Source organism: Puntigrus tetrazona, chromosome 24, assembly GCF_018831695.1.
Source record: "Puntigrus tetrazona isolate hp1 chromosome 24, ASM1883169v1, whole genome shotgun sequence".
Taxonomy (NCBI): Eukaryota; Metazoa; Chordata; class Actinopteri; order Cypriniformes; family Cyprinidae; genus Puntigrus; species Puntigrus tetrazona.
Genome location: NC_056722.1, coordinates 11,819,789 through 11,837,208, shown reverse-complemented (window position 1 = coordinate 11,837,208; position 17,420 = coordinate 11,819,789). Strand labels below are relative to the sequence as shown.

Genomic DNA, 17,420 nt, shown 5'->3' with positions numbered 1-17,420 from the left:
AAAATTCCTAATTTATTGTTAATGACTTTGAATAACTATTACTTTTACTGTTAGAGAAAACAGTCATCTTTATATAACTGAACTTTTGATTCACACGTTGAAATTTGTTTGTATGACATTTGTCACAGTCAATCCTTTATCATTATTTCTGTGTGTTATGCAACCAAAGTCTTTTCAAAGACCTCCTTTCTAACCTGCGGTGAGAATTTGCTTCCAGTCAGGTGAGGTACAAATTGTGACATTTTATGTATCATATCTTTATTTGGATAATAGTGTATTAGATCCTCTATTAAATTCTTTCTGTTCAGCTAACATTTATGAGTCAGAGCTCAGGACAGCTGACTGAGGCCACATTGACCCAGATTAGCATCTGGATATGAAATATTTAACCTTTAAAATAATCCTGCAGCTAGAATCATTGACAAACGACCTCAGTTCCTCTTCTTGTTTCTGCTTATAATCACTGTTCTGTATGTTTGATTGCCTATGTCTCATATGCCATGAGGTCAACTGAAAACATTAATAAATACAGTTGTAATTAACTTTTTTTTCTCATTTAACCGGGCTAGATCATTCAAATCTGTGGCATGCATATTAATGTTCTTTTGCCCATTTATCCATAGCAACCTCAATGATTTTCAATGAAGAATTTTACAGTTATCTTCCACTGTGTTCTAATCAGGTGACGTTCTTTCATATTAATTTACAATTTTGTTTTGACCAGCAAGAGGACTTTTTGCTATTCTCTACATTCCCACTGTATAATTCATGGGTCATAATTCTACATCACTTTATTTGCAAAATGTTCTTATTGATAGTTTTGATGTCACACCCTTATAGGAACACACACCCCCAAATTTCATGATTTTTTAATTATGATTTTTTTTTTCCCTGCAAATGTAAATGTTTACTTTTTTATGCAATTTGTAGCCCATAATTCACATGTTCAAGCTATAAATGGTACATTAAAAATAAGGTGGATTTGAAATTGTTTGAAATTATTTATTTTGAACATTTGTATGGTGTATTATTTACAGGTGATGCAGGATTCTGACATTAAGGAGTTTCGGAGATCAGAGGTGCATGAGGATCAGGGGAAGATGAAGAATGGGATGCATCTTAGAGAGAGGAAGAGGAGAAAACCCGCATGGCGTGAGTTGCAAATATATGCAGATTAACATTAACTGTTAAATGGTTGTGATATGTGTTATATAATAATAACGTCGTTGTTTGTTTGTAAAATTGTAATTGTTTATGTAAATGTGTGTTACAGGATCACACAGGGTTGAGCCTCTTGGAGAAAGTGCCTATGACTCAAGCAATGGGATAAAAAAGCCCAGCCCATAGCCACACAATTAAATAAAATAAAAATATATAAAATATAATAAAAAAATGTCTTTAGAAGCTACAGCAGTTTCAAAGTAATGGATAAAGCATTTGTTGCATTTGCAGCATTTGTTTTCAGATGCAACTTAGCTTTATATTTTAGGGCTTTTAAGTGTGACTTACGTGTCTAAATACATTTATCTACAAATGTATAGCTGTATACACCAATACTGTAGCAAAACCATGGTAGCAGAGCTCATAAAGGACTTCGGTCAAACTTCGCTATCACGGATTTAAATGAAAATTCGAATGCGGCTTTAACTACATTAATTAAAAGAAACATAAAATCATGTTATGACTGGTTTCCAGTTTTGAAAACCGATACCAAAATGTCAAAGAAAAGTAAGCAAGCCAGTTCATCACTCAGGAAACAATGTAAAGTAACAGTTCTATGAAGACATGAATGTGGGTCGTTTGGTCTTCACTGCTGCTCCAACACCATGAAAAATCACGATTCTAAAAGTCACTTATCAAGACACAGTGATAAAATATCAATATTGGGGCCACATTAAGCAGGATAATATTCTGTCTGCCTTGATTTGTATTGAGTATGTGTCTGCTGCCCGGTGCTTGACGTAATGAACTTGCCCACAAATCAGGCCTTAATGGGGCCCTACTTATATATACTGCTTAATTAAAGGTTGTGGGCTTATTAACATGTGTCAGCGGCGGCGGCCGGGCGAGATTGAATCTGTTCGTACAGTGCCAGGTTGTAAAGGTTTTATAGATAACCTATCATTATTAAACCCCATTGCTTAATATCAGATCTTAATAACCTGTCATTTTCATTGATGATGATTTTCTTTATGGGAGGCCATTATGGCCTGAAGTTGCGGCTGTTTGGGGAAAAGCTGTTTGGGACTCTCGGCACCTCAGCGCTTATGACTCTCGTGTGCTCATTGAACTTTCTGTCTTTTATGCGACGAGAGAGCATCAGTGAGTAGTGACCAGAGGGCTTTTAGCTCAGAACAGCCCAGCTGAGATGAGCCTTCATCTGTTTCTCTCTGTGTACAGTTCAAGAGAGCTTCTTCCCTGACCAGCATCAGAAAAACACATTCAGCCCATCAAACGCGTTCATATCCATAATGCATTTTTAGAGTTTATTAGAGCTGATAGTAGTAGATGGCATATTTACAATAAACTGAGCCACATGTTTGTATATAGTGCTTGAGTATATATATATATATATATATATATATATATATATATATACTCAAAAGTCTTATTCAGAACTATGTCTATCAATATGGGTTTTATGACCTTATTTCTTACATTTATGCATAAATGTATTTATTTATTTAGTTTGTTTTTTTAATTAAAAATGCAAACATGTACATTCATCACATGTTATTGCAGAACCATTTGTGCTGAATACAACATATCTAAATGTAGCCTTCTTTAGACATGTAGTTTCATTTATTATTTTTTTAACTATAGTACTTAATCTACTTAAAATATATATATATATTTTTTGCTTTTTAATAAAACCAAAAACATGCAGTATGCACATTGGGTATAATAATAATAGCTTCTATTAATAATATTGATAATATTAAATATATAATAGAATATAATATTCTCAATATATTCTTATAATCTGGCATCACATGAATGAATGAATTGCAATGTGATTTGTGACTGCATTTTTGATCAAAGAAATCCAGCCAATATATTGCTAACCGCTTCTATTCTTTAGTACTGAGCACTTCAAACTGAACATCATCCGTATTCAGCTGCTCATTGAAGGTGAAGCTAGATAGAAAATATACCAGCACTTCAAATATTTGATTTATAATGACAAATACTATTTCACATTGATTTAAAATTCAAATGGATCCCCGGCAGCAGTTATTTCTGTGAAGGATGCCAGCGGGTTCTTTCTGCTGTGTATTTGCTGATTTCAGTAAAAAAGAAAAGTCAAACTATGATATGGGAACTGCAACTTTTTGAAGTATCTGCGCAGTCCTGCTGCTAGTTAGAGAGAAACATGAAAAGAAAACACTTTGTATGATTTCTCATTTAAGTAGCCCTGCTGGTATTGAACATAGAGAGAGATGGTGATGGGTTCAGTATGTATGACAGAGGCCATTCTGCAGGCTAGCTCTGCTCAGTCAAATTAAACTACACAGAGGATTTTTTAAAAAAAGAGAGATTTGACTTTAGGAACTCTTTAGACCTTCTCTTTAAGATATGTCAGCTTAAGCTTAAAACAAGTGTAATGGGATTTATAGAAGTGTGTAGACAAGCATTTGCTCTGCTCATATTTTAAAGATATGTCCAAATAAAGTTCTTAGTAATGCATATTACTAATCCAGAATTAAGTTTTGATATATTTTGATTTTTATGATCTTAATATCATAATTTTTGGCCTAAAATAAAAATGTATTATTTTGACCCATGCAAAGTTTTTTTTTCAGCTATTGCTTTAAATATACCCCAGCAACTTAAGACTGGTTTTGTGGTTCAGGACAAATGCAGTAATGTTTGTCCAGTAAGGTGGCTGCATCGTGCTCTCAGAGAGGTCTGCTGCACAAACAAGAAAAAAAAAAACTCTTGTGTCACATCACACTCTGAGCATCTGGATGTATCATGTGGATTTTGCTCATTTATTTCCTGTTTTATTTATTTATTTCTGGAGTGGCAGAGGCAGATGTCCTGTTCACTGAGAAAGAAAAAATATTTGCAAGGAGAGGAAGGAAAAAAAAAAATATGAATATGCAAATCTTGTAGTGACGAGGAACGTTCTCTCGTATTCATTAAGCAGAGGTCAATGCCTAATATAGGCCACTCTCTTACAACTACTTTCCTGCCATTAAAAGCGAAGCGGAATAGTGCAGAGACCCACAACATACACGCACAAACACACACACACATACAGCTCAAGTAAGAGCAAATGCACCAGTGCATCAGAATAAACCTGATGGAGGTGCATCCATCGCTTGCAGGCTTTTCACAAAAAAAAAAAAACAATGCTTGTCCTACTGCTGTTTTACTTGTCCCTTCAAAACGCTCTCTCTCTGGCAGAAACGTGTCTTTGTGGCGCTGATCATTAGGTAAAACCGTCTTCTCTTCAAATAATCCTGTGCGTGAATGCTAAAAATGTAATGAACTTCACGCTCCATTGTATCTGACATTGCTTAATTAATGGGTGCATTTAAAGTACATAGGCTCTGGTAATTGATTTATATGCATGATTTGCACATACAGCTGTTGGTTCCTGTAGGAAAGTCATCACTCAAAGTGTGCACGCTTTACTGATGGACTAGAGGTGCTGTTAGCGCATCCTCTCCAGCGCACATTTATTATCATACTTTCATTAGTGCTAATACAAGCAATAAAAACAAAAGACACTACAGAGACATAACTATCTTTCAAAAGAAAGATAATTCAAAGGATATGTCTAAAATAAAGGATCTGAGGGCCTTTGCTTACACAAAAAAAATGTTGAAAAAGTATATAGCATATAAGTATATACATACAACATATACAAGTATATACATACAGGCTATAAGTATATACATATATAAAAGTACACACACACACATTGTGTCTGTATACCTTTGTCAGCACCATATTTACTTCAGTAGACGAAAACGTAAAAAAAATTGTTTTGAAAGTAACGAGTTGTCAAAGTTACATTATCTTAAATTTATACAGCATGTGCCAGTGTCTATCCCTTACAGCCTTGTTTTCATCCGCGTTAAATTCAATATGGCGTCTGACCAGATTAATATCCGTCACGCCAGGATAAATAGTTCAAAATGAGAATAAATGGAATAAAATACCAGGGCATGAAACTTGATTAATTATTAACAATTTCAAATTAATCTACATATTTAGTTAATTAAAAGTATTAAAAATAATACTTTGATTTGAACGTTAAATAAATATCACGTAATTAATGGAAATATATTATAAATGTATTACGTATACATATACTTTTGATGCACGCAGTTCAAACAAGATTTCAAAGATAGTTTATATATTTGATGTTCAAATATAGTTGGCATTTTAACATTGACTTTTTTTTTTTTTTTTTTTTTTTACAAAATTCAATTCCAATTAAAAACATAAAAAGACCCAAAACATTTCCATAATTGCTTTCCAGTGCATTTGTGTTGTCTAAATAAAGCATTGTTCAGTGATGTGATGCTATAATTATTGTAGTACTGGTAGTGTGTGTGTGTGTGTGTGTGTGTGTGTGTGTGTGTGTGTGTGTGTGTGTGTTTTCTTCTGAGATTTGGAGGTCGGTGGCCTCTAACCATTATTTGGAGCTTGGGCAGATCCTCAGCGGAGCTCCGATCAATCTTTTACCTGGGGAACGAGTGCTGCGTATTTCTATCACCATTCTATTGATTTTTCCATGTGCAGAGCCCTTATGTGAGAGAGAGAGAGAGGTGTTTTCATGTGGACACCACAGAGGAAACGCAGCCTGCAGCACACACTCATTTATTTATGCTTGCAGACACCCATCGGCGCAGACGCCTGCAAAATGCACACATCGGCATATTTAGCCGATTTTTAGATCTCACATGTACAGGTCCATGAGACCTAACATATGAACACATGCTTTTTTAATTCAGAAACAAGCTGAAAGCACTGAGCCCTTCTTTACATTTGCTTCACTTCCCACAGACTCACTTGTGCATAGAGATGATTTTTTTTTGTTGCTCCTGTGCTCTTTAGTGTTTATTACAGTGATCAATATGAGAGTCATGATCCAGTCAAGTGATGTACCATCATGGCACCTTCTCTTTGTGCGTGCCAAATTGATTCATGTGAGTAAAATCATTGTTTCTGCCAGAAAATTCAAATACTGTTATAGTTTACTTACGCGTGCATTGTCTCAAACCTGTATGGCAAAGTATGGGGGCAAGTTCTAAATTAACACAAGAAAACCCAATAAAAATAGTCCAAATAACTGATCTTTTTTAAAGGAATAATGCCTTTCACAGAAAATCCTCCTCCCCTTTCAATCTCTCAGACATCATTCACACCTGCACATATGGAATATTTGTGTGTTCATAAAAAAAAACAATGAAACTAAAAACAATGTCTGATATAAACTGGGACTGCATACTGTGAGCTGTTATTCTCCAATTATTCCATTGGGGGAAAAAATCTTTGCAACTTTTTTTTCTTAAAATGTTGCTCTTATGTTGTTCTGTCATACAGAGACAGTTTTCAGAATCCAGTCGATTGCCTATGGATAAAAAAACATGGCCCTATGGCTTTTTTTCCCCACTCAGAAATCAGTCATATAATGTAAAACAGGTTGTGAATTCTATTTTGTGCTGGCGTTGAACTTCATCTATAACTGTGAAAGGAAAAAAAAAAACACTTTTAAATTTAGGTTACAATACATTTACACTATAGATTAGTCAGTTGCGCAAAACTTCTTTCTTGCTTCATAGCTATCATTTAATAATTACTCTAGATCTTTAGACCTATTTGGTATAATTCCATCATTTTAGCACCGTAAAAATGCGTTCAGTGCACAGCAAGAGATTGTGTGTAAGCAGAAAGACGTACAGTACCAAAGCACAGTGGAATCCATCAACAGCCAATAATCAGTCTCTCTCTCTCTCTCTCTCTCTCTGTGACTAGTGTTACAGCTGCAGCTGCGATCAATACTGCATTACATAGAGCTGCCAGTATATACAATACTCATCAAACTGATTATTTTTGATGCTAAACTGGCAGTTTCATTTGCTGTGGAACAAAAAGCCACTGCAGTAACCGCTGTTCAATTAGCCAACCAAGACAGCGGGGTTGCAAATAAGACAAATGGCTATTTATTTGGCTGAAATAATATGTTGCCTTAAACAGACATAAGGAATGAAATGTCATAGTTGCACTCTGCTTAAAAGATGACTTGTTTCATTGAATATTGAAATTTCATGAATATATTTCCAAAGGCTTTGGGAAAAAAAACAAATTCATCATGGAGTTTACGGCCAGCAATGACACAGTAGGGATTAGTCACTTTGTAATGTGCATGTATTTTGCGATTTATTTTATTTTTTTATTTTTCTAACCAGACGCAACCTTTTAAGGCCAATGTACACTGTAAAAAAAAAAAGGTAATATTAAAATTAAAGGCTCTTATTAAATACAAAAATGTAATCAAATTAATCCAACAAATTATTATTATTATTTTTTTTTTTTAAACAAGTCAATTTTATAGAAGAAACTCAAAATGTGTTGAGCATGTGTGAGATTTCCTAAACTTAAAGACTAGCTATCCTTAATGGCCGCCAGTAGTCCCGGACTCATCAGATGAATCCAGCCATTCAAAAGATTAAAAAGTCATTTTCTTAACTGTCCTCCCAGGACCTTTTTCTGTTCTTCTTCTGTATCTCTTTTTTTTTTTAAGAAAACATTAAATTGCTTCAATCAAGCAAGGCTGTCTCCTGCGCGTAGCATAATTTGTAGCTCCGTTTGCATGCGGTGAGGTTATTTGTCATTGTTTTCCTGTAGCACATTTCCCAAATGGTACGATCAGCCTTTAATACTCTAAATTGCCGCTCTGTTACTAATGGTGATGTGGACAGATGTGGATTTGCACTATAGTACAGCATGTGTGTTTGCAGAGCTAAATTAATGACTAAAAACAGAGCAGAAGAAAGCATATGCCACGTGCAACACAGTACGATGAACAAAATTAATTAGGTAAACTGCGGTTCTCTCACTCGCGAAACCTACTGAATCACGGCTCAAGAAATACAGCCCGGTTCCCATGACATTGGCTTTCGATTACAGTAAAGCCAGAGAAAGACAATATACAGAGAGAGAGCTGTGTCTGGATGTTTTCTGATTCACAGCGTGCCGAGAATTATTCTCTTGTTGCAGGCTCACACAACACAATATCTGACAAAAATCTAATGAAAAGCCAGTGGAGTATATTTCTCCTGCACTATTACTCTCCCCCACCAAATGACCTTTCATGCTTTGTAGTCCAGGGTAGCAGGGTCGCTCCTTATATAATCAATATTCTATTATGATAGTGTGTTAAGCGTGTGGAGGTTTACAACTTCACTGTAATAGCGTCCTTATATCATCTCCTGGCAGTCTGTATTGTTGTGTTTATGCTGGGACTGAGGTGATAGACCCAGTCTTGACTGTTTGCTAAAGAAGATGCTTTTCTACCAGCAAACGTAACTGGGAATTCTGACTGGAATAGTTATGCACGGCGATCTCCTTCTTATTCATATGTCAAGTATACAAATCGACATATCGACTGCATCTAAAGCTTTAACTATATCTGTAGAGCTTTAGATACGTACAAGCCTTTATTTGCAGTTGACAGCACCAGAGGTCACTGAGTTCAACATTCACATAGCAGGTGTTTATTGTGATTAAGAGACCAGGAATCTTAGCGAGAAAAAAAGATGACACCAACGAAGGTCTTTGTATGGCTGAATATAATTATCATGAAAACTTGATAAATATGACATCTTTCAATGTCAGTGATTAGAAATCTCAAAAAAAGACAATCTAAAACATAATAAAATCAAATTAGGCAAACAACTTTTTTTTTTTTCTTTTTGCTAATCTGCAGCTGTAGCTGTTTCAGAGTGTTGCATGCTGGGTGATTTAACATTGCTAGTGAGGCAGAGAGCTCAGAAAAGGTTACAGCTACGCAGAGTCATTAAAGATTCATTTCATTATGCCTCTCCCTTTCTCCGATAATTAACTTCTGTGAGTATTTCACCCACGTAAACGTTGTTGGCTCTCTGTCACTGCAGCGTTTGAATGTCATTTCCACAGTTAGGTTGAAAGAAATGTTTTATTTATAACATAGAGAGGGTTAACACTAGACTTTGACACCAACAAATAAAATATAGAGAGGTTGCACATTGTTGTAATTATTCAACATTTTGGGCTTATTTCTGTTGTGGGATTTGCGGCATTATCTGTGACATTATGGCTTTATTCGGCTGGGTTAAAAATGTTCCTTTGCTCATTTTGTTTTGTTATGCCCCCTTGGGTCATCATAGTCTAGGAATATTTTTGTTGTAAATTTCTTTTGATAAAATGACCGAGTTGTCAATTAGTATTAATTCAAGCAGATGCAGTAGGGAATGATTGTGAGAGTTGCGTGTTGTGCTTGTTAGCTGCGTCTGTAGGTGCACAATCTCACGGTAAACATCCGTCATGATGTAACATAGAGCAACCGGGATCTGTATTCCTCCGCGCTGGCATCTCTCCAACACATCCTATAAATGAGGTAATCGTCCTTGACTATAAAATTTGCATTTTCAAGACTTAATTGCTATCATTACATTTTTTCGTAATTCTATTAATTTAACAGAATGGGGTACTGGGTTTTATGGTTATAATTTGCATTAAAACAATGCACTCCAAAAATAGAGCCATCGCTGATATTGGATTGAGCTGGAGCATTGAAGGGGCGACAGGGACAGACGGGGCTTCCGGGATTGAATATGTTGAAGTGTGTTGGCGTACAATGGGTGCACAAGACACACAAATACACAAAAACATCTAATCCGTCTACTTTGTGAATGTTGGAGCATGCAGCCGAATAAAAGCATCATGAAAATGGGCCAGGCCTCATCACATTGTGTAAACTAAGTCAAGCTTGTGTCTTAATGGAGGCTGTCTTGGTTTAATGCTGCAAATATGTTTGTGATGTCAGCGTCACTTTGTTCCTCTGCTCCTAAATAGACAGAATGAGAAGGACATGTCCATTCCTTCATCAAAATAACCTTTTTAGGACCTTTTATATACTTCCGAGCTTTAGATAAAGAGAATGAAAAGAGGGGCTCATAACTACGTTAAGTGCCTTAGTGCATCCTTTCAGGACAAGAAGCATTTTGCTGTGGCTAACATCTCCACATTGTGTGACAGAGTGGCTTTGTACTATAAGAGAAGAATCATACAAAAATGGAAAAAAAAATTTTTACCAGGACATTACCTATTAAGTGTACAGTCTTTTAACCCAAAAACATAACACTGCACTGTGTAATTTATTCAAATACATTTTTATTAAAAACTGCATTTGTGAAGACCAAACCAAAACTAATATCACACAATAGCTAACCGATCATCACAAATGTGTAATTGCATATATTCATCTAAATAGACAGCAAGCATGTTTTAATGTAACGATATTATGGAATATTTAGTTTATCATAAATGCTTTTCAGTGCAGTTTAGTGCAAGTAATTATGAAACTACATTAAGTTATATGATTAGATAACAAGTACTTAGATTCAATATGTATTTATACATTTATACATACGTTCACGTTGTTGTTTTCAAAAATTATTTATGTTTCAAAAGTATTATATACAGTTTGCACTTACAGTAAGCATATTCAAATATGTGTATTTTATGAGAATTGACATTTAAAAGTTTAATTTCAATGCACTTATTAAAATGCACCAAGCTATATAATACAGAGGATTAATTAATTGCTGTCACTTATTCGCAGTGTTAGCGTTATTTCCTTATTTCCTGTAATACAACTATTATATATGTCCTGTACAAAACAAATGAACAGAAGTTATGCCATACTTTCCAACACCCAAGGCTGTATGCAGTGAACCAATGTCTTTGTCTCTGTGCTTTGACTTCCTTTAGTTCAGCTCTTTCTAGTGACCTGACAGTCATGGACACACAGCAGGTTGTCCAGTCAAGAAGTGTTTTAGAGTTGAGTGTGTCCGCGTAGGTAGAACTGATGTGTCTGTGTACGTGTATTTTAGTACCTTGAGCAGGACCGATGGGCCACACTGTTAGCGTGTCAGAGAGCATCAGGTCAGCTTTACACGACCGCCGTGTGTGGAGGTGAATACGCGATCAGAACTCTAAAACGCGCTAAGTGAGCTGTCAGCTAGCTGCAGCCTGCGCCGTCCATCATAAAGCTCCCAACGGAGCTCAGGTTATGACAGACTCAAGACGCTGTCATGTTCAGAGATAAGACGCCACACACAGGGTTACTAGATAGTGGCCTGATTCATGCTGCTTTGTATAACTCAGATTTACACAAGCTTTAAGAAATGCCCTGTGGTCTGTTCAGAATTTAACACATTAGGGCCGCTACAGACATTCGGGCCATGTCCCACATAAAAAATGATTTTGCGTTTGGGTCCCCAAAATGTTTAACATTTATTTACATCCTTGCTATTAAATGATAGAGAGATATCAATGAAGTAGATCTAATAAACATGATTTTTGAGCGGCAGTGAGCTTTAATTTTGTCCTGGTAAAAGTCTGCTTTTATCAGAACTTCAGAAAAGCACAATCTTCTCAGAACTGCAGCTGAATATGACAACCTTTCTGTACCTCGCTGCTTATTCTGGAGCTAATGTTTGTTGCTGTATTCGATTTAATAATAAATACAGAACCGTAAAAGAAGCTGCAAGATAAGACGTCCGGTCTTGATCTTGTAATGCGCTTTCAAAGAACGGTTCTTTATGGAACCTTATAAAAAGGCTTCTATTTCATACCACAAAGAGCACTTATACTGGTACATGCCAAAAACCTAAATCTAGGGTTTTTCCTTTTTTATTCCCATAACAATGCACCTTTAGTGTTTATTAAGTACATACGCTTCACTTAAATATACTTGTTAGGAAAATGCTATCGTGACAGCAAATGTTTTATCACGTTTAACTACAAATTAAAATAAAAATAAAATGGATTAAAAATATATAACATTTATTTATTTTTATGTAAGTAATTCTCATACTCCCTTAAAAAAATATTATACACTAAAATCTCAATGACAAGCTTTTCAAGGAAAACATTTCACAGAATTTGATAGCTTAAAGTATTAGTGACAATATATGTTTTGCATTAGTGAATATCTGCGTTAATTAAAATTTTGTTCAGTTTTATTGTTTAGTATAATTTTTTGGATATTTTTTTTAATAACATAAAAAAATTGCTCATCCATTCATTCACCAAATCACCAACTTTAGGCATTACTGCAAAATTTAGCTGCATAGACAGGGTATGTGAACAGAATATAGTAGTAATAATAATAATTTCTTAAAGATGCTGGTCTCAGAGATGCAGCTGAGCATCACATCCTGCCAGTAATCATCATGGGTAGGAATCTTTGAGAGAAGACAGTGGCCAAGTCCAGGGATAAAACGTCTGTACACAGGAGAGTTTGTTACCATAACTGGCAAATGCAGCGTTGTGACTATCTCACCATCTGTTGCACATGCCTTGGCTGAGGAATGATCATGTGTAGTTGGTCCATTTCAGCAAGGAAGGAAGTCCCGAGGCATTCATGCTTTTAAGAGGAAGTGCACATGGAGCGTGCAGAGTCTTCAGCTTGGTCAAATGGGCACAAGTCTCTCCCAAAGAGCTGCTGTCTCTAAATGAACCCCAGACAGTCACTGTAAAAGAATTTCTGTCCCAGTGAGGGACACATGGGACATGTCCTCAGATGTTTTTCATCTGGGTTTTTGGGGTGGCAGCAAAGTCTTTCCTTTAGCTTTGAAAATTATAAAGGATGAAACAAGGTAGAAAATTCATTATTTAAGTTTGTTCACATTAAAGTTAAATGTATTACATAATAATTTTTGATATAATAATAAATATATGTATATATTATTATTATTATTATTATTATTATTATTATATATTTTAGGTAACACTATTCTAAGGTCTCTTAACTAGTTGCTTATTAACATGCATATTACTAGAATTTTAGTCATTTATTGGTAAAATATCAATGCCTTTTTTTACATTACTTTTTACTACATCTCTAATCCTACCCAATACCTATAAATAACAACTAATTTATTTATTTAATTCAACAGACACATAAATGTGTATTTCGGAGTGTTTCTTTCCACATATTATGGAAAAGAAATAGGCCAAAATCTCAAAATCGGCCAGTGCATTAAAAAAACAGTGCCCTAAGTATATTGCCTTAAGCAATGCCCCTAAGATATTTATTTACTTACTTACTTACTTACTGAGGCTGCATAACACAGACTGTGGCAAAGCTTAGAGCTGCCCAAGCTTGCAAAATCAAGCCTTTGTTGCTTAGAAGCCTCTGTGTTCCTTTAAGTTTTGAGCTGTAGAATCCCTTAATAACTCTGTGGTGTCAGCTGCAATTAAGAGAGAGAAAAGGCTTCATTGAAGACAAGCGACCATAACCAAGCTGACAAGATGTTCACAAATCTGAAGTCAAACCCTCCAGTGCCAGCGCTCAGTCCGGCCTCAGTCGGGATGCATGATGCTTGGAGGACATTTCATTGGATTTCACAAAAGTCTCTCAGATACGCAGGAAACATTCCGTTCAGTGCGCCGTCTCAAACACATGGAGTTCTCCTCCCCCAGAGGGGCGTCTGCCTGGTGCTGTGGCATCTTTCAGCCTGAGTGACCATACAGACTGATCAAAGTGGCATAATTGGCTAATTCAGAGTCCAGCGGGGTGGAAATGACCCCTGAGTCCTAGAGGCTTTCCAGACACATTAGCACACACAAACAGCCATCCAAACACACCCTACGTTTGTACATTCATTCCAGCCGCTCCAGGTTTCGCAGTACACACACATATGCAGTGTTCCCACAGGTGCAGCAGTATAGTGGCAGGTTTCAGTGAGCGATAATGTGTTCAGGGACTGCGTGTTAACACACTATTTGCATTAGGGCAGTATGGGTCCCCAGCCGGGTGCAGTGAGAGACTTTTACCTGTGCGTTTGGCATAATCCCAGATTTACCCTGGCAGGTGAGACTGGTTAATGCAGGCATATGTATGTGTGTGTGTATGTGTGTGCTCAGGCAGTGTAAAATCTATGCTGTTTTTGCACTGACACAGATCGGATCATTTATATATAAAGAATACAAGTAGGGCAGTTTATTCATATAGAATGAGGATAATGTAATTCACAGTGAAAAAGACGACAGTTTTGAAAATAAGATTATAGGCTAATTTACTCTACGCCCTGTGCCGCTAACAAGCTGTTACTTTGTTTATTAAGTGAAGGTAAGCAGTCCTCAAAAAATGAATAATAATAATAATAATAATAATAATAAATCGGGAAACTTTATTTTAAATGGAATAAACAAAAATGAAAAAGTGTAAATTTTATATTTTATAGTAAACATGATTCAAACATTTACAAGATTTTTTTTCTTAATCTTTATCTAAAATGTAATAATGCTTTGGTTTCTGAAATCACTTTTGTTTCTGCGGACATTGCAGAGGGATGGGGAAGATAATATTAACCAAGAACAAAGCGTGCTCTTCACGATCAAATCAAATCCTGAAGGATAAAATCGAATCCTGTCTTTTATTGTTTCCCACTGAATAGTTAAAGTTAAATGCATTTTAAATTCCGTTTCACATTATCTGTTGCATTAATGCATATATTTTAACATCCACTCTTCATTATACAACTGAAGCATTAAATAAAATATATGGAGCATAGCCCAGACTATTTTATATGTATATGGGTGTATTTGTGAGTGCATAGAAAGACATTTTTGTGGTGTTGTCTGGTTCACTTCTGGTTCCCCAGAGATATCATTCAAACCCAGTGTGTCCCATATTCTTAGTGTTCAGTACTACAAATGATAACAAAAAAAAAATGTCTTACACAAATACACATACACAAAATTGAGCTTGTGCAGCCAAACCTCAGTCACTCAAATGTTTATAAATGCCAATATTAGCCATCATGTTTAAGTTTGTTGTCATTTTCTGACAGTAATACGTGTTGGTTGTTATTTATGGAAGCACTCCACTTTGGCATAAACACATGCGACTATCATCCCTACAGTAATGCACTTAAAAATGAGTAATGCGCAGATTACTGCACAACACACACGCATCAGGAAGAGCCAAATGGCAAAACAGATGAATCATATGCATGAGAAAATATCTTCATTACTTGTTAAAATTCATAAAATGTTCCTCAAACTTGTTCCACGCTCTAAAGATGTTTAAATGTACAGCCTAGCTGATATAACCTATGAAGAAGTTGTCTTCAAAGGTGTCTTGTCACAATAAGTCTCCATGTGTATTAATTCATTATATCCTGCTGTAAATAATTTCAGGCATGTCTAATTACACTGCTTAGGTCAAAGAAATAGACACACAGACACACACGGACTCATTTGTCTAGGGTATTCACGTGTTGTCCAATTAAAAAAAGGTAGAAGAAAAAACAGGAATTATGAAGTAGACTTCCTCTGAGCTTCTGTGTGTGTGTGTGTGTGTGTGTGTGTGTGTGTGTGTGGGCCCTGCATTGCCCTCAGCCACTCAGTAAGGACTCCCGATAAGGAGAATTAGTCAAAACTTGGGAGCTGCCAGTGTGTGCCAATTAAACTTTAATCTGGGGCTGAAACAGGCACAAATAAATTAAAGCCTTGTGCGAGGCAATGTGCTCTCCCCTGATAATACCGGATTGAAGCGTCTGCCGGCTGCTCCGTGCTTAGTGCTGTCACCATCTTCAATACGGGAAAAAACCATGGCAAGCCAGTCGAAGAGCAGAGCAAAGCGACTTGCAAAGTTTGCCGTGTGCACAGCGCTCGCACAAACCCTAGACCCGCAGCGTGTGTCGACGTATGTTTGGCTGGCTGTTGACCTGCGCGAGCTGTAGGCTAGCTTTACCGCGCTGTGAATGCTGGACCACATTTTGCAATGGTAATCGTCTCTGAATGCTGTCATTTATCTGCATGCTTATTCACGGGTAGAGCAAAGCATTTTAAATATGAGAATTAAAAAAAATATGAATAGCTGCAATAATAAGATCTTTACACCTCAGTTAAAACACCACATAATAATGATAAAGTTAATGATGGTAACAACAGTAATGATAACGAAAGTAATAATAAAAAGATCTCCTTATGATAAAAAATGTTTTTACATTCCTAATGCATAATTAATGCAAATGTAAAATATGGGCATGTAATGTTTGACGTGACATGCTCTCATAAAATACAATGTTGTGTAAAAAATGTTGCTGTCACTATATAAGACACACTGATATGTCCAACACAGTCATCAGCTACCCATATATTTTAAAATGCAATTTAGTCTTGTCATAGAAAAGCAGAGTGTCACATGAACCTTAATTAAAAAAAAATAATAAAGATTTTTGATGGCTATTTGACAAACCCAGTAGTAGGTAGCATCGCACTGTATCAGTTGCATAGCCTCTGATTGCTGCATGTTTTGACCATAAAGTAAACAATACCATAAAATATCATTTTTAGTGCAGTCAGTGCAAGTGAGGTCGTTTTCAGAATATGAATTAGAGGCCACAAGTCTTATGGGAAAGCATTTTATGCTGATATGGCCTGCTGAGATTGAAACGTTTTCCATTAATATTTTTAAACAAATTAATTTTCTTATCTCCCACTGCCTGCATGACCTGTGGTCTGGTGTTTAATTTCAAAGTAATTTACCTCCAATATGAGAATACTTTTTCTATATGATATTAATGTCATGGTGTGTACTGATGAGATGAAGGTGTCTTTTTAAAACAGAGGTCATGCACTTTTCTACCAGTCCCTAAACTACAACAACTACTAAAATATTTTGAATTAGATACATATTGTAATCACCCATTGCAAAATAACACAGCTCGACTTGATCGTGTAATTATCGCGCATGTGCGTAAAATAATAGAATTAATTCTACGTCTGTGGCGCGAGGCCTCAGGCCGTGACACTTCATGAATAAAACACGTATCCCGGAAAAGAGTCTGAGCTAGTGATGCCTGTTTGTCTTTGGCCACTATCAAAGTGAACATGCAATATTGTGATAATCTATAGTTGATGAATTCAGGGCCGACTCGCCTTAGCTAAGTTCAGCTAATTTTCAGACATGGGTTGCCTCCATAATTGAGTTTCCAATAACATTATGATTATTCCAACCCACATGATAATTGAATTCGAGCTTTGCGTTTTTCACTCTGTACTATTGCAATATTGTAGATGGGTTTCATGAAGGCGCCAAAATCTCCATGCAAATGTATTGTAATCACACATCCCGGGCTGCTTAACTTGATTTCTTATGTTATTGCACGCATTTAGCTCAT

The 17,420-nt window shown here is 36.0% G+C and overlaps 1 protein-coding gene across 1 annotated transcript in view; it reads left to right on the top strand.

The window, feature by feature from the left end:
- ofcc1 (orofacial cleft 1 candidate 1) overlaps positions 1-2,522 on the top strand; it is an 82,636-nt gene extending 80,114 nt beyond the window's left edge. Inside the window, exons 21-22 of the mRNA XM_043226847.1 lie at positions 1,038-1,152; positions 1,274-2,522. Of these exons, the coding sequence (XP_043082782.1) occupies positions 1,038-1,152; positions 1,274-1,347 (189 nt within the window). The 3' untranslated portion in view covers positions 1,348-2,522. The remainder of the gene's footprint in view (positions 1-1,037; positions 1,153-1,273) is intronic.
- Positions 2,523-17,420: the final 14,898 nt, after the last annotated feature.